The following is a 23,456-nucleotide window of genomic DNA, read 5'->3' on the forward strand; positions in this document are numbered from 1 at the left end:
CAAAACAGCACAAGACATAATGAAATTGCACGGTCACAATAATTGATGGCTCTTCTCCGCTGGCGGAATCCACACTGCCACTGCTCTCAGACCAGTATGATTTGTCCTACATGTGGAACCGAAAATTCGGGATGCGGAAACTCACGTCAGGAAGCGCACACAGGGGAACTCCATTAAACCAGTGTCGTTGTAATTCCGCAGCAGAAAAAATCGCACCGCATGGCGGAGATTGTCTGTGGAACCATAGCTTTAAGTGATGCAAATAATGAGCTGGAGAATAAATAAATATTCATTATCAGAGGGTTTTAACATGTTATAACAACACATAACTTGGTTTCCTTGTTTGTATTTCTTGGAATTAATTAGAAGTGGTAATAGTAATCCAAAGATTTATTTTCAATAATTTAACACACAAAATAGTGTTTTACCGCATACAGGGAAATCAGAGAAGTGTTGTTTTAGAAAATAAAATATAAGTGCAGTAACAATTTTAACATTTTTTAGTGTTTTGATAACTGTTATACAAACATACAATTATGGATTTTAAGTTTATTATCATTACAAATTTTTTTACTTAGTTGTTAAAACCAACTATTGGATTCAGGTTTAATGTATAGAAAATCAATCTATTCTGTTGGAGTAAGGTTTAATAAATAATAAAATGTATATGTCTTTGTTTCCAGGTATCAATATTTAGTTTATTAATAGAAGAAAATGAAAATCTCGAAGTACTGAGGTATTTAAGGACGTTAAGAGCAATATCTAGATGGCAGGAAATGAGGGTATGTGGTGTCTGCTTCAATTCCAGATTTTGGTTCTAATTACATTTAATTTAAATTTGGTTTATTTTTCTTTCTTTTATTCTTCACAATAGTTCAGAGTAGAGTTACTGAGTAATTTTATTTGTGGTGAGTAGGTAGCAAACATTTTTGCATTTTGCACATTCTTAACCAACTAGGTAACATATCTATAGAGTTCTGTGAAATTATTTTTTGTTTTCAACTCCTATGATAGGAAATACAATTGAATCGTTTATTGCAGAAACCCATAACCAACTTTATTCCCCAGTTGTGTGATTTCTGCACAAAACATTGTAGGTGTAGGCCTATTTCAATTTTTACATCAATAATATAGGCTACTGAAAAGTAAAAATTGAAAAATTGTTGCTTATGGAGTTTTCGCAGTAAAGAATTCAATTATATTCCAAAGCTGAAACTGGAAAAAAATGTAGGATTACTGTATTACTATAATTATAATCAACATAAAAATTGTTTTACAAAAAAGTCAAAATAAAAGTGACTTTAAATTGAATTTTTCATAATGTTGTGTTGGGTAATTTAAGAAAATTGAAATGCTCAACGAATGCTTCTGTTCACATATAGTTGTGAATGCGTTGATGTATGCCATTCCCTCCATCTTCAACGTCCTGTTAGTGTGTTTGGTGTTTTGGCTCATTTTTTCTATTATGGGTGTTCAATTTTTTGGAGGAAAGTTTTTCAAATGTGTTGATGATGACGAAGAGCTTCTTCCAGTATCTGTAAGTCACTTCTAAGACTAAGAGAAAGACGTTATATCCATAAGTTTTTCTTTTGATTTTTGTTTACATCCTTTCTTGACTTAAACAAATTAGTTTTAATACATTTACATGACATTTAAAAAATCAAATATTACTAGGCATGAAATGTGGATTTCATTTTGCATTACCATTGATAAGATTTACTTGAGCAAAACTATTATTAGTGAAGTACTGATGTACAACATAAGATTTGGTAAAAATAAATTTCCCTTTCTTAATCATAAACCCACATACATTACCCAAATTACTAAAAAAATTTAAATACTGGTAAATATCAAGAAAACATAATTTTCTATGTAATATAACGATACACAGAAAATTATGTTTTCTTTATTTTTACCAGTATTTTAAACATTTTTCAGTGGTTTGTGTACTGAAAATGTATTTATATGTATTTGTATTTATGTGAATGTATTCATGGCTAATAACTGTTGTTGTTCCAGGTTGTAAAAAACATTCATGAGTGTAAAGATAATAATTTTACTTGGATAAATTCCAAAATTACTTTTGACAATGTTGGAAACGCTTACTTAGCTTTATTTCAAGTGGTGAGTAGAAACTTGTTTGTTAAAAATACAGGGTGAATCAACCCACCCGTGTACAACGGTTTGGCCCAACAAGCGTAAAAAAACCTTTTTTATTGAAAATCCCCTATTTAAATTTTTTTCTGTGGGTTGCAATTTAAAAATGTTACTTAAGCACTTTTCTTTCAATGTTAGGATCATTAAAAGTAGAAATATATGTCCAAAAAGTAATTTAAAAAAATAAATAACAGGTTGAAATTTCAAGACATTTTACAAATTTTAGTAGGTAGTTTTTTGAAGGTGAAGGAGTACGATTTTCAAAAAAAAAGGAAATACGGATCTTGTAGAAAATTTAATTACTGACCATGAAAATTACAGTATTTCAAATCTTTTGCTTGCCCTTACCGTTTTTGAGCTATAGCCGTTAAATAACATGTTTTTTTTATAAAAGGGGGATTTAAGGGAATTTTTTTAGGGGGCTGTAATTTGGAAATTTACCTTTTTTAATTTTCTGGGAGGTTTGGGACCGAGACTGACCTCCTCAAAAAATTTCAGATCCCTAGCTGTTGTAGAAGTGGGTAAACATTTGTATAACTGATCAGTGAGAATATGACTGTATATGCTGTTAAAGTATGTGCACGGGTGGTCTGATTCACCCTGTATTAATACTGTAAATACATAGCTGTCAATAGACACCCTTAGAACAGTTTACATGTTTTTTAACACAGCAAAAAACTGCATATGCCTACACAGGCTTATAGAATAATTACATCTTTAGATAAGCAAAAGTTCTGAAATGTCTTTAGTAGGTTTAGTTTAACAGGAGGAAGTTGTGTGTGAACATTTAACTTTTGCAATCTTACCTAAAATTTCAATGATAGGGTCATATACTGTATACTTATTTGTTTTTATGCTAGGTAAGAAATAGACATCTTTTGAACTCTTGACCTTTGAACACAAATAATTTTCAGAATACCTATTGGTTACAAACTATGTTTATTTATTGCTTAATGGTAATATCTATGGAGACAATTCTGTAGACAGCTGGGTAGCGGATAATAAATAATGCTCGCCTAGTATTCACAGGGTTAACAGTTCAATCCTAAGAGAAGTCAAAATCAGTGGCGTAACTAGTCTGACTATGCCCCAATAATGCAAGTATTCCCAGTGCACCCCTATTCATAGACTCATTCCCCCTGCCCATAACCTCCAAACGAAACTAACAACAACATTTCTCCGTACTTCCACACTTCCTAAATACTATTTCACTACACACAATATTATAATTATAATTCAATTCAATTCAATTCGTTTATTCACGGCAGAAGCCATTGTACAATAATGCCATTACATACGGTAGATAACAAGCAATAATAAATACTAAATAATACAACAAGCAATAATTTGCTTTTCAATATTTAGTTTATTAATAGAAGAAAATGAAAATCTCGAAGTACTGAGGTATTTAAGGACGTTAAGAGCAATATCTAGATGGCAGGAAATGAGGGTATGTGGTGTCTGCTTCAATTCCAGATTTTGGTTCTAATTACATTTAATTTAAATTTGATTTATTTTTCTTTCTTTTATTCTTCACAATAGTTCAGAGTAGAGTTACTGAGTAATTTTATTTGTGGTGAGTAGGTAGCAAACATTTTTGCATTTTGCACATTCTTAACCAACTAGGTAACATATCTATAGAGTTCTGTGAAATTATTTTTTGTTTTCAACTCCTATGATAGGAAATACAATTGAATCGTTTATTGCAGAAACCCCATAACCAACTTTATTCCCCAGTTGTGTGATTTCTGCACAAAACATTGTAGGTGTAGGCCTATTTCAATTTTTACATCAATAATATAGGCTACTGAAAAGTAAAAATTGAAAAATTGTTGCTTATGGAGTTTTCGCAGTAAAGAATTCAATTATATTCCAAAGCTGAAACTGGAAAAAAATGTAGGATTACTGTATTACTATAATTATAATCAACATAAAAATTGTTTTACAAAAAAGTCAAAATAAAAGTAACTTTAAATTGAATTTTTCATAATGTTGTGTTGGGTAATTTAAGAAAATTGAAATGCTCAACGAATGCTTCTGTTCACATATAGTTGTGAATGCGTTGATGTATGCCATTCCCTCCATCTTCAACGTCCTGTTAGTGTGTTTGGTGTTTTGGCTCATTTTTTCTATTATGGGTGTTCAATTTTTTGGAGGAAAGTTTTTCAAATGTGTTGATGATGACGAAGAGCTTCTTCCAGTATCTGTAAGTCACTTCTAAGACTAAGAGAAAGACGTTATATCCATAAGTTTTTCTTTTGATTTTTGTTTACATCCTTTCTTGACTTAAACAAATTAGTTTTAATACATTTACATGACATTTAAAAAATCAAATATTACTAGGCATGAAATGTGGATTTCATTTTGCATTACCATTGATAAGATTTACTTGAGCAAAACTATTATTAGTGAAGTACTGATGTACAACATAAGATTTGGTAAAAATAAATTTCCCTTTCTTAATCATAAACCCACATACATTACCCAAATTACTAAAAAAATTTAAATACTGGTAAATATCAAGAAAACATAATTTTCTATGTAATATAACGATACACAGAAAATTATGTTTTCTTTATTTTTACCAGTATTTTAAACATTTTTCAGTGGTTTGTGTACTGAAAATGTATTTATATGTATTTGTATTTATGTGAATGTATTCATGGCTAATAACTGTTGTTGTTCCAGGTTGTAAAAAACATTCATGAGTGTAAAGATAATAATTTTACTTGGATAAATTCCAAAATTACTTTTGACAATGTTGGAAACGCTTACTTAGCTTTATTTCAAGTGGTGAGTAGAAACTTGTTTGTTAAAAATACAGGGTGAATCAACCCACCCGTGTACAACGGTTTGGCCCAACAAGCGTAAAAAAACCTTTTTTATTGAAAATCCCCTATTTAAATTTTTTTCTGTGGGTTGCAATTTAAAAATGTCACTTAAGCACTTTTCTTTCAATGTTAGGATCATTAAAAGTAGAAATATATGTCCAAAAAGTAATTTAAAAAAATAAATAACAGGTTGAAATTTCAAGACATTTTACAAATTTTAGTAGGTAGTTTTTTGAAGGTGAAGGAGTACGATTTTCAAAAAAAAGGAAATACGGATCTTGTAGAAAATTTAATTCCTGACCATGAAAATTACAGTATTTCAAATCTTTTGCTTGCCCTTACCGTTTTTGAGCTATAGCCGTTAAATAACATGTTTTTTTTATAAAAGGGGGATTTAAGGGAATTTTTTTAGGGGGCTGTAATTTGGAAATTTACCTTTTTTAATTTTCTGGGAGGTTTGGGACCGAGACTGACCTCCTCAAAAAATTTCAGATCCCTAGCTGTTGTAGAAGTGGGTAAACATTTGTATAACTGATCAGTGAGAATATGACTGAATGAATGAATGAATGAATAAAGTGCTTTATTTTAACATAAACATTCCTCTTATAACACAAGCATACACTCAATTAAACAATGGTCTACGACCGTCTGTTTGGTTGGCACACCTGGAAAACACATTTATGAAAATTAAGTTGAAACAAAATACACTTACTAACATACACAAATTTACATACAATTTTACATCCATTTTCAACAAAACTAAAAAAAAAAAAAATACCTTTTTCATAATATTGTTTACATAACTTTTATTATTTTATTTTTTTAAATTATTAGAATTTAAAAGGTTTACGCATAATGAAAACTATGAAAATTACTATGAATATTTAAGAAGACAGGCTGACAAGTTGTTTGACATAATTATTGTTTTGATTTAATTTATAAATTAGAAAGATAATAAAACAATTTTGAATTTGAAAAAATAATCATTTTATTTATTCGTAATTAAATTCTCTAATTAACTCCCACCTCCTTCTCCACGCCTCCCTCATAAAGTTTGCTAATTTACGCCAATCTCTACCATTTATGTATTCTATGTGTTCTTCCCAATGCATGCTTCGTTTTCCAAACCAATACTCCCTGATATCACCTAAAATTGGGCAAATAGAAACAAAATGAAAAACTGTTTCAAATTCACGCAAATTGCACAAACTACAGAAATGATTTTTATTCGTTATCCATGGTTTGTGATTCAAATCAACCAGCTCTGCTCGGGCCTTAATGACCCATGAGATAAGATTTATATTGATGTTATCAGTGAGAAAACTCCTGGGCCCTAGGTCAAGGTCAACGGCAAGCAGTTGTTGGTGATATTGCGATGTACGCGCTCTGCCAACCATATCAATTCTCCAGCTATCTCTTTCCGCCTCAATTGTCTTCACTAATCCCTCAAAAACATCTGCTGACTCGAAATTAATGTCCAAACCGTGTTTTCGCCTTAGACATTTCCACTCTTTGGCCCAAAAAATACCTTTTCCAATTACAGATTTAGCAATAATTTTTGGTAGGCGTGATTCTGGCATATTAAAAACCTTAAAAATGTATGTTGCGTTAATTTGTAGATTAAAGAAATACAACTTTTCAAAACATGTTTCTAAGTAAACAATATAGTTGGGAGTGTTATGTGGCAATCTAAACATCCTTTTAATAAACGTTTTCTGAGCATTTTCTAACTGAGAAATTTCTGAAAACCCCCAAACTTGTGCGCCGTAACACAAAATAGCTCTGAGAATAGATTCGAAGCATAATATTTTAATCTGCATCGGGACTTTGTTGTTGTCTACTAGCCTTTGCCATACTGAATTAATTGCATAATTAGTTAGCCTCCTCTTCTCTATGAAATGTTTTTCCCATGACAATGTTGTTGTAAATAACATTCCCAAATATTTATAACTATCTACCACTTCAACCTGTTTGCCCTTATACCACCATCTATCATGTCCTGATAATCTACCACCTTTCCTGAAAACCATTATTTTGGATTTGGATATATTTACTGTAAGGTTCCAAATTGAACTGTAACACTCCAAGTTTTTAATCATCATTTGTAATGCTGTTGCTGTGGGGGCCAACAATACGATGTCGTCTGCATACATCAAAACATTTACTCTCTTTCCACCGAAATTACAGCCACCTTCCAGCACCTCTGGCAAATCATTTACGAATAAGCTGAACAGGAGAGGACTTCCTATACATCCTTGTCTTAAACCTGTCTTTGTCTCAAACTCATCTGAAATGCCGCCCTTACACCAAACCGCTGCAGATGTGTTACAATAATAACTCCTCAAAACATCTAAAACGTGCGTTGATACGCCGATTGATGAAAGTTTTAACATAAGCGATCGTCTATCAATAGTGTCAAACGCACTTGAAAAATCCACAAAAAATGCATACAATTTGCCACCTTTCTCCGCTAAACGTAGTTTGATCATCGATGCCAAATTAAAAATATTATCTATAGTGGAATAGTTTTGTCTGAAACCCGCCTGGAACTCCGATAAGATGTGGTTTTCATTGACCCAATTTGTAAGTCTATTATTTAGCATTCCTATAAATATTTTACCAATACAATTTATAAAAGACAATCCTCTATAATTTTGAACTGAATTAATATCACCCTTTTTAAACAATGGAAAAACTATCGATTTCTTAAAGCTTTCAGGTATGACCTTATTCCGAAAAATGTCATTATAAATACTAAGTAGTTTAGTCAAAAATAGGTCTGGGGCATTCTTATAAAACTCATATGGGACTCTATCTAGGCCCGGTGCTTTATTATTTTTCAAGCTGGACAAAACAACTTTTAATTCTAGGAAATCAAAGTCTTTATCAAGATAATCATCGGCAATAAAAGGTTCTGCAAACGAGATAGTACTCTCCACCAGAGGATTTAGTAAAGTTTGAAAGTGTGTAACCCATTCTTCAGGTTTTATATTTCCTACTCGGTTTATGTTGTTTTTACACTTAAACGAGTTTATTGCTCGCCAACACGTTTTGGAATCTTTAGACACAGTAAGAGTTGAGATTAAAGAATAGTTGTATTCGTTCTTCTTTCCTGTACATAGCTGTTTATATTTCCTCTGCTCCTCAACATACTTAGCCTTTATTTCAGTTGAATTGGTTTGTCTAAAAAGCTGTAACAGTTTAAACACTCTCTTTCTGGCGTTTAAACAGTGATAGTCAAACCAAGGTTGTTTACCAACAAAAGGTGTATTACTCTTTGAACCTAGCTTATAATGTGCAGAATTAGTTATAACATTTAATACATCATTAACAGTTTGCGGCGAAAAAGATTTCATACTTTCCTCAACTTTGCTAGTATAGTTCAGACAATCAAAATTCGTCCATTTCAGCTTTGGCAACAATGGTATAATTTTCCCCTCCCCTGAACCCCCTCCCACAGGCCCAGGAGTCTCTACATTTAAACTTACTTCTATTGGCATATGATCTGATCCGGGAAAACCAACAACTTTGAAGTCGTGAATCGAATGTAAACAATTAAAAGTGACCGCTGCTATATCTATGACTGAGTTACCCCTATGTCCAACAAAAGTAAATTCACCCTCTTTGTCCCCTATGGACCTTCCGTTTAAAACTACTAATCCTAAATTGTCACACAAATCTAATATTTTACGTCCATTTGAATTTAAAATGTTGTCTTTTGAATGTCTAATGTCCTCAATCCTATTATTCGAAATGCTAATTATATTTTCAGAAAAACTCTGTTCTATTCCAATACGCCCATTTAAATCCCCTATAAGGACTATATTCTGGAAACAGCTATTATCAAAGAAACTTTGAAGCCTATTATAATCTATTTGCCAACAATTGAAATTTATGTAAACAGGCACTATAAACAATTGCTCGCAGCCAACAACAATATTGTCGAGCCTAACCACATTAAAATATTCAAAGTTTACAAAAGTTACATCGCTTATAAAATGAGAGTTACGATTTAATGCGTAAACTAGACCACCTGAATATCTACCAACATTAGCAGTTCTCACTGCGAAAGTAAAAGTTAAATCAAAGTTACTTAACCTATTTACAATAATATCTTGATCATTTTCCGCGACAAATGTCTCTAAAAATATAATTAAATCAAACTCCTTTATGAACTCTAAAAATAATAAATCATTTACCTTATTTTTTAATCCACAAACGTTATAAGATAAAACCTTGAATTGAGTAAGCCCGGTCGTCGTTGGGTTGTGGTTTGGAGTTAGTCCCTCTGTAGATGGATTGGCGTCACCTCCTCACTCATTGTCGTGGTTGGAAACGCGAGGCGACTGCGTAGGTGTTGAAACTGACACGTTCTTCGACGTACCCGTAGCACTCGCCGACCCCTGCGTTGTTGAAGCTGTTGTCCTCTCTGTCGATATGTCCATCACTACTGTTGATCTGGGTACTTTAAGATCACGTAAGAAGTCTGAAAAATCACGTTTGAAGAGTGTCTGCAACAATTGAGCACCATCCTGGTTGCCTGCCTTTAGTTCACCTCCCTCCCATGTGAACCGATGTCCTTTGAAAGTCATATGGTCGAAATATAATGATATCTTATTCTTTTGTTTCCCCGCCACACTTTCAATTTCGTCTCTAAGCTTTGACAGACATGCTCGTTTTTCACGCACTTCTTTAGGATAGTCTCTATGCACTGAATAACCGGTGCCTTTTAACTCTCTTACACGTGACATAATATAGTAGATGTCGGCGTCATTTGGTAGGTGTGCAATGATTGCATTGTTACTTCCCCCTAGAGGGTGGGCTCTATTTACAAATATAGTATCCGCACTCCCGAAAACATCGTTGCAAAACTTTCGCACGATTTCATTGAAGTTACGAGTTTCCTTGGACCACTTCAACCCCCTAAATATGAGGTTGTTACGCCTAGATCTTCCTTCAAGATCGACTAACCTAGACATAACCACACTCTCTCTCTGTTGTAAGTCCTCTATTTGTTTCCTTAGTACAATATTCTCCTTTTGTAACTCCGACACTTGCCCCGTGAGTTGAGAGAACTCCTTTTTGGTTGCCATATTTTCTAATTTACTATCAAGCAACTGGCCCAAGTCCTTCAGAAGTTGGGATCGTGTAATATCGCCTACCTTTTCTTCGCTGCCCATGTTGGCCGTTACCGTCTCGGCGTCGTCTGCACACTCCGGTGACGAATAAGATCTCTGCCGTTTGAATGACCTATTTACTGGTGTAAAATATTTATCAATTTTTGATTCTGTCATATGACCACTTAACACGCACCACAATTGTAATAATTAGATGGTAAATCCACTAGTCACTGTCCACTATCGAGTCCACACTGGTTTATATAGTTGTGAATGCGTTGATGTATGCCATTCCCTCCATCTTCAACGTCCTGTTAGTGTGTTTGGTGTTTTGGCTCATTTTTTCTATTATGGGTGTTCAATTTTTTGGAGGAAAGTTTTTCAAATGTGTTGATGATGACGAAGAGCTTCTTCCAGTATCTGTAAGTCACTTCTAAGACTAAGAGAAAGACGTTATATCCATAAGTTTTTCTTTTGATTTTTGTTTACATCCTTTCTTGACTTAAACAAATTAGTTTTAATACATTTACATGACATTTAAAAAATCAAATATTACTAGGCATGAAATGTGGATTTCATTTTGCATTACCATTGATAAGATTTACTTGAGCAAAACTATTATTAGTGAAGTACTGATGTACAACATAAGATTTGGTAAAAATAAATTTCCCTTTCTTAATCATAAACCCACATACATTACCCAAATTACTAAAAAAATTTAAATACTGGTAAATATCAAGAAAACATAATTTTCTATGTAATATAACGATACACAGAAAATTATGTTTTCTTTATTTTTACCAGTATTTTAAACATTTTTCAGTGGTTTGTGTACTGAAAATGTATTTATATGTATTTGTATTTATGTGAATGTATTCATGGCTAATAACTGTTGTTGTTCCAGGTTGTAAAAAACATTCATGAGTGTAAAGATAATAATTTTACTTGGATAAATTCCAAAATTACTTTTGACAATGTTGGAAACGCTTACTTAGCTTTATTTCAAGTGGTGAGTAGAAACTTGTTTGTTAAAAATACAGGGTGAATCAACCCACCCGTGTACAACGGTTTGGCCCAACAAGCGTAAAAAAACCTTTTTTATTGAAAATCCCCTATTTAAATTTTTTTCTGTGGGTTGCAATTTAAAAATGTCACTTAAGCACTTTTCTTTCAATGTTAGGATCATTAAAAGTAGAAATATATGTCCAAAAAGTAATTTAAAAAAATAAATAACAGGTTGAAATTTCAAGACATTTTACAAATTTTAGTAGGTAGTTTTTTGAAGGTGAAGGAGTACGATTTTCAAAAAAAAGGAAATACGGATCTTGTAGAAAATTTAATTCCTGACCATGAAAATTACAGTATTTCAAATCTTTTGCTTGCCCTTACCGTTTTTGAGCTATAGCCGTTAAATAACATGTTTTTTTTATAAAAGGGGGATTTAAGGGAATTTTTTTAGGGGGCTGTAATTTGGAAATTTACCTTTTTTAATTTTCTGGGAGGTTTGGGACCGAGACTGACCTCCTCAAAAAATTTCAGATCCCTAGCTGTTGTAGAAGTGGGTAAACATTTGTATAACTGATCAGTGAGAATATGACTGTATATGCTGTTAAAGTATGTGCACGGGTGGTCTGATTCACCCTGTATTAATACTGTAAATACATAGCTGTCAATAGACACCCTTAGAACAGTTTACATGTTTTTTAACACAGCAAAAAACTGCATATGCCTACACAGGCTTATAGAATAATTACATCTTTAGATAAGCAAAAGTTCTGAAATGTCTTTAGTAGGTTTAGTTTAACAGGAGGAAGTTGTGTGTGAACATTTAACTTTTGCAATCTTACCTAAAATTTCAATGATAGGGTCATATACTGTATACTTATTTGTTTTTATGCTAGGTAAGAAATAGACATCTTTTGAACTCTTGACCTTTGAACACAAATAATTTTCAGAATACCTATTGGTTACAGACTATGTTTATTTATTGCTTAATGGTAATATCTATGGAGACAATTCTGTAGACAGCTGGGTAGCGGATAATAAATAATGCTCGCCTAGTATTCACAGGGTTAACAGTTCAATCCTAAGAGAAGTCAAAATCAGTGGCGTAACTAGTCTGACTATGCCCCAATAATGCAAGTATTCCCAGTGCACCCCTATTCATAGACTCATTCCCCCTGCCCATAACCTCCAAACGAAACTAACAACAACATTTCTCCGTACTTCCACACTTCCTAAATACTATTTCACTACACACAATATTATAATTATAATTCAATTCAATTCAATTCGTTTATTCACGGCAGAAGCCATTGTACAATAATGCCATTACATACGGTAGATAACAAGCAATAATAAATACTAAATAATACAACAAGCAATAATAAATACTAAATAATACAATAGGTGAATACAAGATGCATAAGATAGTAATACTACTGAATAGAACATACAAAATTAGTAACAGGTGGACTATGAACAAAAAAGAAGCTAGCATTACAAAAAGATATGCAAGAGGATATCAGGTAACGTGCAAAAGGCATAATAATAATACTGAAAGAGAAACAAGATGCATACAAATCATAATTCATCATGTAGAGTAAATTTAAAGTTAATTATTAAAAAAATTATTCAAAAATTAATTGACAGTAAAATTAAGCTACTCAACATTTCCAAACACCATAACTGAAGTTAGCATCACATTACATACTTACAATTAATTAGTGTACTTTTAACCCATTGGCGCCGACTTATGAGCGTTACTCGTACGGCCGCTGCAGACCTTTCTTATCCTTCTCTTTAAGAAAATCGAGGTTGAAAAACACTTTTTTGCTAGACTACTGTGAATGGCCTATTTTCGTTACATGTTTATTACCTGCAAAAATTCATCATTACATTGTTTACTATGAAAAAGTAATGTGTACTATCTTTTTTGGATTTTGCCGAAGTAAACAAAGATTTGTTAATTATGTTTAACTGTTTCAATTTTCAACAATCAAAATTAGTATTGACAACCTAAAAAGGACTGTGAGTTTTGTAATGTTAATGTTCTTAACTGAAATAAAAAAATATACAATTTATGTTTTAGTTAATAAAATAAGTCTTTGTAGTGTATCAAAAAGTAACATTCAAAACACAAGTGAAAATGGGTCAATACATATTCTCAACAATTTAAAGTGCTTGATAAATCTCACACTACAAACATTGTCTCAAATATGTAATGACTTACTTTCTACTCTTGTTATGAAATATACTATTTTAGACTACTTATCTGATGCAAGATGGAACGTTTCAGGCTACATTCGAGGGATTGATGGAGGTGATGGCAGATGCTGTGGATGCTAGAGGAGTTGATGAGCAACCTGAGTACGAGGCCAATCTGTACGCCTACTTTGTTATATTCATCGTATGCGGATCCTTCTTTACGCTTAATTTGTTCATAGGAGTAATTATAGACAATTTCAATATGCTCAAGAAAAAGGTATGTAAGGGGCGATTTTCTATTTTGTTAGTGAATTTTACATGCATATTGCTGGTTTCAAACTTACAATACCAGTGTTGTATTAATGTCTACAACTTAAGTCATGTCCAAGTGAGCTAGTTCTGATCTGACAGACAGCAGTGTGGATGTATAGGGTAGCGTCTCATTTTCCTGGTCAGGAACCGATGAGAACCTCTTTAACGAACGAGTGGGGGGGGGGGGCGTGACATCACTCTTCTCTTGAGGGAACACCGTTACCGCAACGATACAAGGTGAAGCCATCGGTGTTTGTGGCGTAGTGGTTAGCGTACTCGACTAATGTCCATGAGGTATCCAGATCGAATCCCACCGGTGACATTAGCTTTTTGTCAAATATTTTGCTTAGAATGCGTTTACTTCTTAACTACTGTACATCTTTTGTTAGGATTTGAAGCATTTTATTTTATTTTATGAACAGAAATATTTTTTTAAATTAATAAGTAAACCTTGATTCGATTTTTATCTTGTATTACTTTCTCCCCCTATACCATAGTATATGGAGAAAGTATTGTTTTCGTCAAAATTTTCGAGTTTGAGTTTTGAGTGGATATATTCGTTTTGGGTCCCCCTGGACCCAAAAAAGTAGTTTTCGAAGTGATGTCTGTGTGTGTGTGTGTGTGTGTGTGTCTGTGTGTCTGGATGTGTACAGAGCTAGAGACCACACCTGCAGTCCGATTTCGATGAAATTTGGTATGTAGGTTCTAATCCATGGTATCTCCAGGCGTTTTTTCATTTTTTTGAAATTTTTATTTTTAATGGGAATTTCCCCATAAAAACCCATAAAAAACCAGAAAAATCGGATTTTATCGAAAATGGCCTGAACGATTTTGATAAAAATTTAGTATGTTGTAGCCCTTTAAGTTCTGAATAAAATGGTATAAATCCCATATCTGTAAAAATTACGGTTCAAAAGTTATGGTCAAATATGTTATTTTCCCATAAAAACCCCATAAATTAACAAAAAATAGGATTTTAGAAAAAAATCCGGTTTTGATTTAACAAAGTATGTTATAATCCTTACAATTTTATAGTTTTTTTTATTTTTTAGAAATTTTTATTTTTAATGGGGATTTTCCCATAAAACCCCATAAAATATCGGAAAAATATGATTTTCCCAAAAATGGCCTGAACGATTTTGATAAACATTTAGTATGTTATAGTCCTTTATATTCTGAACAAAATGGCACAAATCCCATTTCTGTAAAATTTACGGTTATTGTAAATTATGTTATTTTCCCATAAAACCCCCATAAAATAACAGAAAAATCGGATTTTCCCAAAAATGGCCCGAACGATTTTGATAAAAATTTAGCATGTTATAGTCCTTTAAATTCTTAACAAAAAATTACAAATCCCATTTGCGTATATTTACTCTCACCACTTACATATGGTAAAGGTTTTTGACAAACTTATGGGAGAAAGTATGTGTCAGAATGCTGATACCGTTTATTTTTTTATATCATCAGCAAGTTTGATTGGTTAGGCTAGGTTATGGCAGTTTAATTTTATAACTAAAAAGTTAATTTTATGATTAAAAAATTAATTTTATAACTAAAAAATTCTAAAATTAACTATCTAAAAATCTAAAAATTAAATTAATCTTAAAAAATTAATTATAAAATCTTAAAATTAAATCTAAAAATTAATTTTTCCTAAATCGACGTGAGTGGCGCTCCCACAATCCCCCACTCCTTGGCAGAAGAGGTTCTCATGGGTTCCTGACCAGGAAACTGAGACGCTAGTCTGTGTTCTTTTATTTTTTCCCCGCTATTCCAGCTGTTTCTCACCCTGTGCAACTATTGTCATCATAGTAACTGTAAAAAATGCCGGGGAAAATTTAGACTCTGGTCAAGGAAAATTTGATTTGGTCTCTGTGTAAAGTGAATCAATCCTTAAACAAATATTTTGCCAGCTGACAGATGTACATGCAGAAAAGTGCTTAGACGAAAAGAATGTTCAAGTGGGTTAAAAGTGTGCAGAAGGCTATGCGCATTTGTACAAGTAGCTGGTGTTGATCAGTTTACTATCGTGACAGAGATTTCAGTTGGGATTAAACTTTGCTTACTGATTGACCTCATTAGGTTTACGATACTTGGTAGTGTTAGTGGCGTTCCTATCAAAAAGGTAATGTACAGTACACTAGTACAGTAACAAGCTCTAGATCAAGAAAAATTCATTTACATACAACCCGTGTACAAATATGTAATGTCAGTAGTTACTAAATAAAGTAGTGATTACATTTTTCATACTAGTACTTTTGGAAGTCTAAAGCGATACAAACATGTATTTATGGTCTAATAACATATGATCGTTGTATTTATGACAAAGATAGTTTAAAATCAATCGTTCCTTATATTTCAGATTCTCTCTTTTGTTCCAGTATGAAGGAGGAGTGTTAGAAATGTTCCTCACAGAAAGTCAAAAACATTATTACACAGCGATGAAGAAACTGGGCAGAACGAAGCCACAGAAAGTTATAAAGAGACCTTTGAATCAGTTCCTAGCAATGTTTTATGATTTATCAAATTCTAGAAGGTAATGCTATTGGTTTGTTCTACTTTTGTTGCTTTGAGCAAATACACTTTTGACTATGTTAGCATAACATTCCAAGTTCCAACCTAGCTAAACATTTAAACCTAGCTATTTTAGTTTTGTTGGTTTGAAGCAAAAACATTTCAATAGAACATGGTGTTCCACAAAGGTACGTTTTGGGACTCCTTTTGTTTACATAAATGATCTGCCATGGCCTATTTGCTTCAGTTTTGTGATGATACTTTATACTGACGTGCCCAATAATTTTAGTGAACTTAAAAACTCGACAAATTAATACCTGTGTAATCTAGCAGAGAAAACAAATACAGTATATTTTGTCATGAACTCTTATTATTTAAATATATACCTGTTCTTAGATGTTGTATGGATCCAATAATGTAAATTATACATGATACAATATACTGTCAAGATTGAAGTAGCACGATGTTCAATCTTTTTCAGGTTTGAGATTGCAATATTTCTGTTGATCTTCCTCAACGGGTATCGAGCACCATAACCAACACCATACAATATTCTTTGTGTTGGAAGTTAGAAATGCCTTCTTCACCACTGTTTTCGGCTTAGGTCAGTATGAAAAATTGAAGTGGTACTAGCGATAAGCTTACTGGATACAGTAGAGCACTGGTTTTTTCATTGGAAACAAAAGAATATTTTACATCAAGTTATCTTAAAACTAGTGATGTTGAACATAATTAGGTGAGGTCCACAAGTTTTATGAAAATATTTGTATGAAACAGATCAGGAATCATCAGTGAACTAACTCTCCTCTACCATTCCATTATCTTGTAGGTTATTGACTAGAATTTTGGTCTGTTGATAGACGTCCTATTTCCATGTTCAAGGTAAAACGTTGCTGTTTTAAGTGAAAATATATGTAATTTTGTTGAGCTGCTGCCAGTGTGTAGCTATCAACTAATTACTGATTACTTTTGTCTAAACAGACTTCTTAACCAATCCAATCTGAAAGGATGATTTAATAAGCTATATCATCCTTAATTAAACTAGTTTATAATTTTAGTGCAAACATGATTAAATTGTTTATAGGCTTAGATGGAAAGTTAATACTCAAGTAGAATACGAGAGATAGTACTGATGTAATGTAAAACTTTTCAGAGGCGATAGTGAAGATAATCGGGCTTAGGTATCACTACTTCACCGTCCCTTGGAACATGTTTGACTTCCTCTTGGATCTGGCTTCTATCCTCGGGATTCTCATGGAGGATATCATGATTGACTTTCCAGTCTCACCAACACTGCTCAGAGTTGTCAGGGTCTTCCGAATCGGCCGGATATTGCGGCTGATTAAGGTATCGTGTGTCTCATAGAAACACTATTAATTAGAATAACAGAGATCTGAATTTAATTATTATGGTCTGGTACCAAGATTATATTTGTTTGAATATTATGTCCTCGCAAATCATTGTACAAAAAATATGTGTTATGATGTCAATTGAAGCCTACAATCGTTTACATTAATTTGACTACAATTCATAGCTTATTTAAAACTGTTAATGCCAAAATTATTTCTGGACCGTTGTCTTCATACTCCACTGTGTTATTTCACAACTCAGAACACTGCAGAGGATCTAATTTTGATTTATTTTGTTTTGCCTCTTTTCTATAAAAACAATTACAGCTCTGCATCCTACTAGTATGTTTGGTTTTAGTGTATGATGTTTGGTCCATGTTTGTTTGCAGGCTGCCAAGGGTATACAGAAGTTACTGATTGCACTCGTAGTTTCTTTGCCAGCCTTGTTCAACATCGGAGCCCTCCTGGCTCTGATAACGTCATCTACGCGATCATTGGAATGTCAGTGTTTGGTCATGTGAAGCAGCAACGAGCACTCAATGACATGGTCAACTTTGAGACATTCGGACGCAGTATGCAGCTTTTGTTCAGGTAATTCTCAGTTACGTGGAGAACCCACCATTGCCATTAGTGGTGATTTTTTAATTTTGATGAGTTAGATTTTTTAGCTCAGGTAAAAAAGTAGTATCAACTTACAGACAAATTATTTCAAAAATACTCAACCCCATGAAATGCAGTTTTGCTTCACTATACTAGCAACAGTAGCAATAGCAACTACTATAAATTCACCCCCCTACCCCACCCCCACCCGCCAAAGGATGGCAACTGCCATTTAAATCTTTCAAAATTTAACATGATGGCTGTCTTAATGTTATAAGAATGTGTGAATGTTTTACTCTACTCTTTTTAATGATACTATGATTAATTCTTTGTCTTCTAAATCCTTTTGTCCTGTAACCCTTTGACTAGACTGATAGCTTTGGCAGGATTTCACGAGTAATCGTTTCCACTAGTGATGTGTCGAATCCGAATCTCGAATCTCGATTCCATAGAATCTTTAGGAAATATTCGGATTCGAGATTCGGTCAACGAGATTCGACTTTCGAATCCTTCGAACGGCGTTGGTCAAAACACACGCCAATGCGACGACGCGGCGGGAAGACTGTTCAAGGTCAGTTAGAGACACAGTCGTCTGCTTGTGCAATTACGTAATATTTTGAAACAGCCAACTATTTGTGGTGAACGTAAACATAAGATTTTATATGTCATTTCAATGTTAAAACTCAAAATAAGATCTAATAATTAAATTTAAGTCTCGGATTTTGTCTTGTAATATATAATAATAAAAACACAATTGAATATATTACACCTGTTAACAACATTACAATTTACTAAATAAAAACAATCACAATAAAAAATCATACAAAAGAATTAATATAATTGGCTTTAATATAAATTGGAATTAATATAATTCCAATTTAAATTTAGGCCATTGTCCTAAATATCATGATTGTGCAATGTTGTATTTTGATGTTATAAATGCAAATCATGGCATTAATTTGAATATATTTGTAGTTAATTCAAATTATATGTTTGATGATTCAAAGTTTCTACATGATAAAAGAGAATCTAAAGTCAAACCGAAAATACAACTTTTATCATATCATTGTCCTGCTAATTAGAATCCCCCCAAGCCAGCCCTCTAGTCTAAATATAGCTTCAAGGTTGCACCCTAGTTCCCGATAACCCGGCATTTCACAAACTCGGCACCCTTCCAGTCCACATTATGCTGAGTTTGCGGGACTCTACTGTAATTGTTATAGTCTGTACCGAACCGAAAATGTACTGAGGAAAATAATGTACCGTACCCGACTTAAACGGTGCAACGCAGACCCCTAATTTTTTAATCTTCTTTCTTGTCTCGTTATCATACAGAGTGTATGCAATTTGAGCATCGTGTAGAAAACGGGTGGTGAGTCGAGGGTCTTTGACCTTGAGAATGCCTGATCCTTGCTGGAGTAGAGACAATGGTTTATGGTTTGTTTACATCCTACTACCCTCTTTTATTTACTTCGATGACTTAAACGCGATGCCAGTCTATTATATTCTTTGGTCGCTGGTATTACCGCAGATTATGATAATTTTCTCAAATTGTAAAGTTCATCAATATTTCTGGTACTTTAATTTAATCTTGATTGATCCATTTTAAAACGAATTTGTTAATGTTTTACAATAATTTTGAGTGTCATGCCATGAAAAGTAATCCAGTTTTTACATTAGACTCTTGACCAAAGAGGATGTTTTAAACGGTTTAAGTTACTTCATTGTGTATTGTTTCACTTTTGTTTGTTTAGTTGAGTTGTTATTGACTATTAATTGCTGAATATTTTTCCTTAATTAGATAACTATCCCTTGAACAAATTAAATAAAGAATTCATTAAGGACTTAGGATTTGTTAATTTTAATTTGTCTCACCAGATTGTAAACCCAGCTGTTAAATTTCAATTTTTAAAAATTATGTTTTTGTCATTATTTAATTTTCTACACCTTGATTATTTACATAATTTGAATTGGCAAGATTGGTATTATTGGTATACTTGACATTTCATTGAGTGAACGTAGCCTAAACTGTAGGCCCTAATAATTTTCTTAATCACGCACAAAAAGATTCGATTTTTGAAAAATCTATAAGATTTGAGGTTCGATTTTTTGAAGATTCGGATTCGAGATTCGAAATTTCCGGATTCGACCATCACTAATGAAAATCATTTGGTGAGTTGGTTAGGTGACTTACGAGTAAGGCAGTGTTGTCCACCACTTCAGTTGACTTATACTGTATGGACTCACTCCTTGCTTAACTTGGTACATTTGAAAAGTAAAAGAAGCTATGAACCTCTTTTAAATAATAAGAACATTTTGAACATTAACATTATGTGATAATTAAAAGCAGGAAATGATTCTAAATTTAGGATCTATTTAATTTTATATTTTGCAGTTAGTGATGTTGGTACAGTTTGTAATATTATTATCAACAATTGTGATGGAGGACACTACCTCACCTAATATGGGTGAATATTTAATTTTTAACCCAAATATGAGTGTAGAATGATGTGAGATGATCTGTGTAGCTTTGTTACTGACTAAGACCAGCTGTGGGTCAAGTTTCAAACCATCATGTACACATTTTTCTCAATAGTACATTCTATGGTTAGCTATGTTGTTGTGCCTATAATATGACATTTTCATTTTCAGATTTGCCCTAATAGAACATGGCAGAGCATGAAGGAACATTTCATTAAGAAAATTATTATTATGCTTTGCAACGGGAAGAAAATGTGACATAGAGGGTTATTAAAGTAATTCTGATGTCTGTTATAAAATACGGCAACTCTATGATTTAGTTTGAAAATATAAACTGATTTAAAAGTGTAAACCTGCTTACTTTCAAACCCCTACTTTTCATGTTAATAGATCCAAAAGAATATGACAACATACCTTTAGTGTAGCAATAGCACCAATTGCTTCATATTGATGCTTCACGAATGACATGTTTTACCATAATTCTTCAACTTTAGTCAAGCCTCTTTACATATAGCTTACTATATAAATTACAAATGAAACTTTGAGCAATTCTTTACAAAACGTATACAAACCTACAAACTTTCTTTAAAACCAAACATAACCCTCCTAAATCTACATAAAGCATCACAAACATCTTTTTCGAGTAAATAAACAAACACCAGTTCATTGTACTGACCACCTGTTTCATTACTAGCGTCTAGATACTCAGAGCAACGAGTCGGCTCACCGGAGCAACAGTCGGGGCTGCACAATTTTTATTTCAGCTGCAGTTTTTTAATACGGACAAAATGAGAGTTTAAAATTAGAAATAAAATAAAAATATTATAAAACTAAAAAAATATAAAATTAATTTTTTAATTATAAAATTAAACTGTCATAACCTAACCAAACTTGCTGATAATGAAAAAATTGAATGAATGTTTACTAATCGAAAAAATAAGTTCTATTCATAAAATAAAACTATAAATAGCTAAAATTCAATTTTATAAGGTTTTAATTATAAAATTAAACTGTCATAACCTAACAAAACTAACCAAACTTGCTGATAATGCAATAATCTTAGACAAAAAGTTTGTGCCATCGATGGGATTCGAACCTGGTACCATCAGATTCTCAGCCCGGCACGCTATCCATTTGACCACCGAGGCCGATGGCTCCAAGCCGTATCGTTGTGGTAATGGTGTTCCCTCAGCCAATAGAATGCTCTCATTTTGTCTTGCTCCGGTGAGCCGACTCGTTGCTCTGAGTATCTAGACGCTAGTTGTTTACTAAACTAAATTAAATTAAATCATGCAAACTTAGGAAGCATGCCAGGCGTAGCCCTTTGGAAAATAGCCTGTGGGGTAGAGCCCTTAGGACATTCGTCCATATCAATACTTTTCGGCAAATCTACACACTCTAAGCTTCATTTTCATGTGCCATAAGGCTATATTTTTATTTGGTAAATGGCCTTAACCGTTTACATAAAATTTGATTGTATCACTTTAATAATATAATAGATTTAGAAGTATTTGAGTTTTCATGGACATCTTCATGATGAAAAAAAAGTGTATTGTGACTTTTTAGAGAAAGTGATAAATCTAAATTGAGAAACCCTTCTTACTGAGCATGGACATCTTCATGATGAGAAACATTGTATTGTACTGTAAATAATATTTTTTACTGAATTTTTTACCAAAGAAATACACAATTTTCCTTAAACCTCTTATTTAACCTTGCCTGATTTCCTTTGTTTCTTCTGTATTGTGGTGTTGGTGTATAGTTGGTTTACAGGGTTTTTATAACAGAAACAGAACATAAACAAATGAGTCATCAAGTATACATGTTTGTATCATTTATTAAAATAAATATTGTTTAGTTATTTATTATTATTAGCCGCTAAACCAGTGATTTGCAACGGGGTCAGGATGCGGAAGAGACCATGTAGGTTCTTTGAAAAAAAATTATTTTACATTCACCATTTAATTCAGAAACGGAATGCAACTGTACCACTTATCTTGATAAATGTTTGTTTTTGTTAACTCAGGGGGCAAACACTTTTCGCTTGCGACCCCATGCGATGGCTTGGAGTTAAATCAGGCACTTAATGAAATATCAATACACAAGTAATTGTACTTACTTAGGGCTCAACATCAACTATCGTTTGGCAAGTTTTTATAGATAAAAATAAGGCTTATATACTGTAACCTGGAAATTCAATTTATTTATGCAAGGGATCCATTTATCAATGATGAAAAATCTGTCAAAACTTAAAATAATATTGATAAAATAAAAGGATTACCTTATCCAACCACAGTTGCTGGTATGACAACTAGTTTCATTGCTTAGAACTTTGTTAGGTCATTGTATGCAACTACATCATCAATGTATTAATACATTGTGGCATGTCAGAAGATTCTTCAAAACACTATCAGAATCACAATAGTCAAAACTAATCATGTTGATCAAATGATTAAAATAGAATAACAAATTATAAAACTGGTTAAAACTGTACAGGCTGACCAGCTCTGTTTCATCACTGTCACTGACTAAATAAAACTAACTGAATAATTGAATTTTAGGTGTCTTCTTCTCTCCAGTGCCACCTGTATTTCAGTTTGTTTTGTTCTTCTTATGTTATAGGCACTTCTTTGATTTGAAGGTTGTCAATATATGTATGAAATATAATATTTAACTGGAAAGAAGTTTGATAATTTAAAATGTTAAATGAGTAGAGTTTTTTAGGTTTGTAGATTGTGAATTATTCTTTAACTTCAAGCTTAAAACTTTTTGGTAATACTTAAACTATTTCCATGTTCTTATCATTAGATGTGTAGTTGTGCGATTCTGATATTAAGTTGTCATACCAGCAACTGTGGTTGGATAAGGTAATGCTTATCAATAAT

General features: G+C 32.7%; 1 protein-coding gene and 1 pseudogene across 1 annotated transcript; one reads left to right on the forward strand and one right to left on the reverse strand.

The window, feature by feature from the left end:
- The first annotated feature begins 1,465 nt into the window (after nucleotides 1–1,465).
- On the forward strand, nucleotides 1,466–18,085 carry LOC128998119 (sodium channel protein 60E-like; annotated as a pseudogene).
- LOC128998267 (uncharacterized) lies at nucleotides 6,102–10,127 on the reverse strand. Its single transcript, XM_054424323.1, has 2 exons — nucleotides 9,188–10,127; nucleotides 6,102–6,135 (listed from the first exon to the last, which is right to left on the reverse strand). Exon 1 carries the CDS (start codon nucleotides 10,079–10,081, stop codon nucleotides 9,302–9,304), a length of 780 nt encoding a protein of 259 aa, XP_054280298.1. The 5' UTR covers nucleotides 10,082–10,127; the 3' UTR covers nucleotides 6,102–6,135; nucleotides 9,188–9,301.
- Nucleotides 18,086–23,456: the final 5,371 nt, after the last annotated feature.

The sequence above is a fragment of the Macrosteles quadrilineatus genome, unplaced genomic scaffold, assembly GCF_028750875.1.
Source record: "Macrosteles quadrilineatus isolate MER2022 unplaced genomic scaffold, UCM_ALF_1.0 Scaffold_7__1_contigs__length_78375512, whole genome shotgun sequence".
Taxonomy (NCBI): Eukaryota; Metazoa; Arthropoda; class Insecta; order Hemiptera; family Cicadellidae; genus Macrosteles; species Macrosteles quadrilineatus.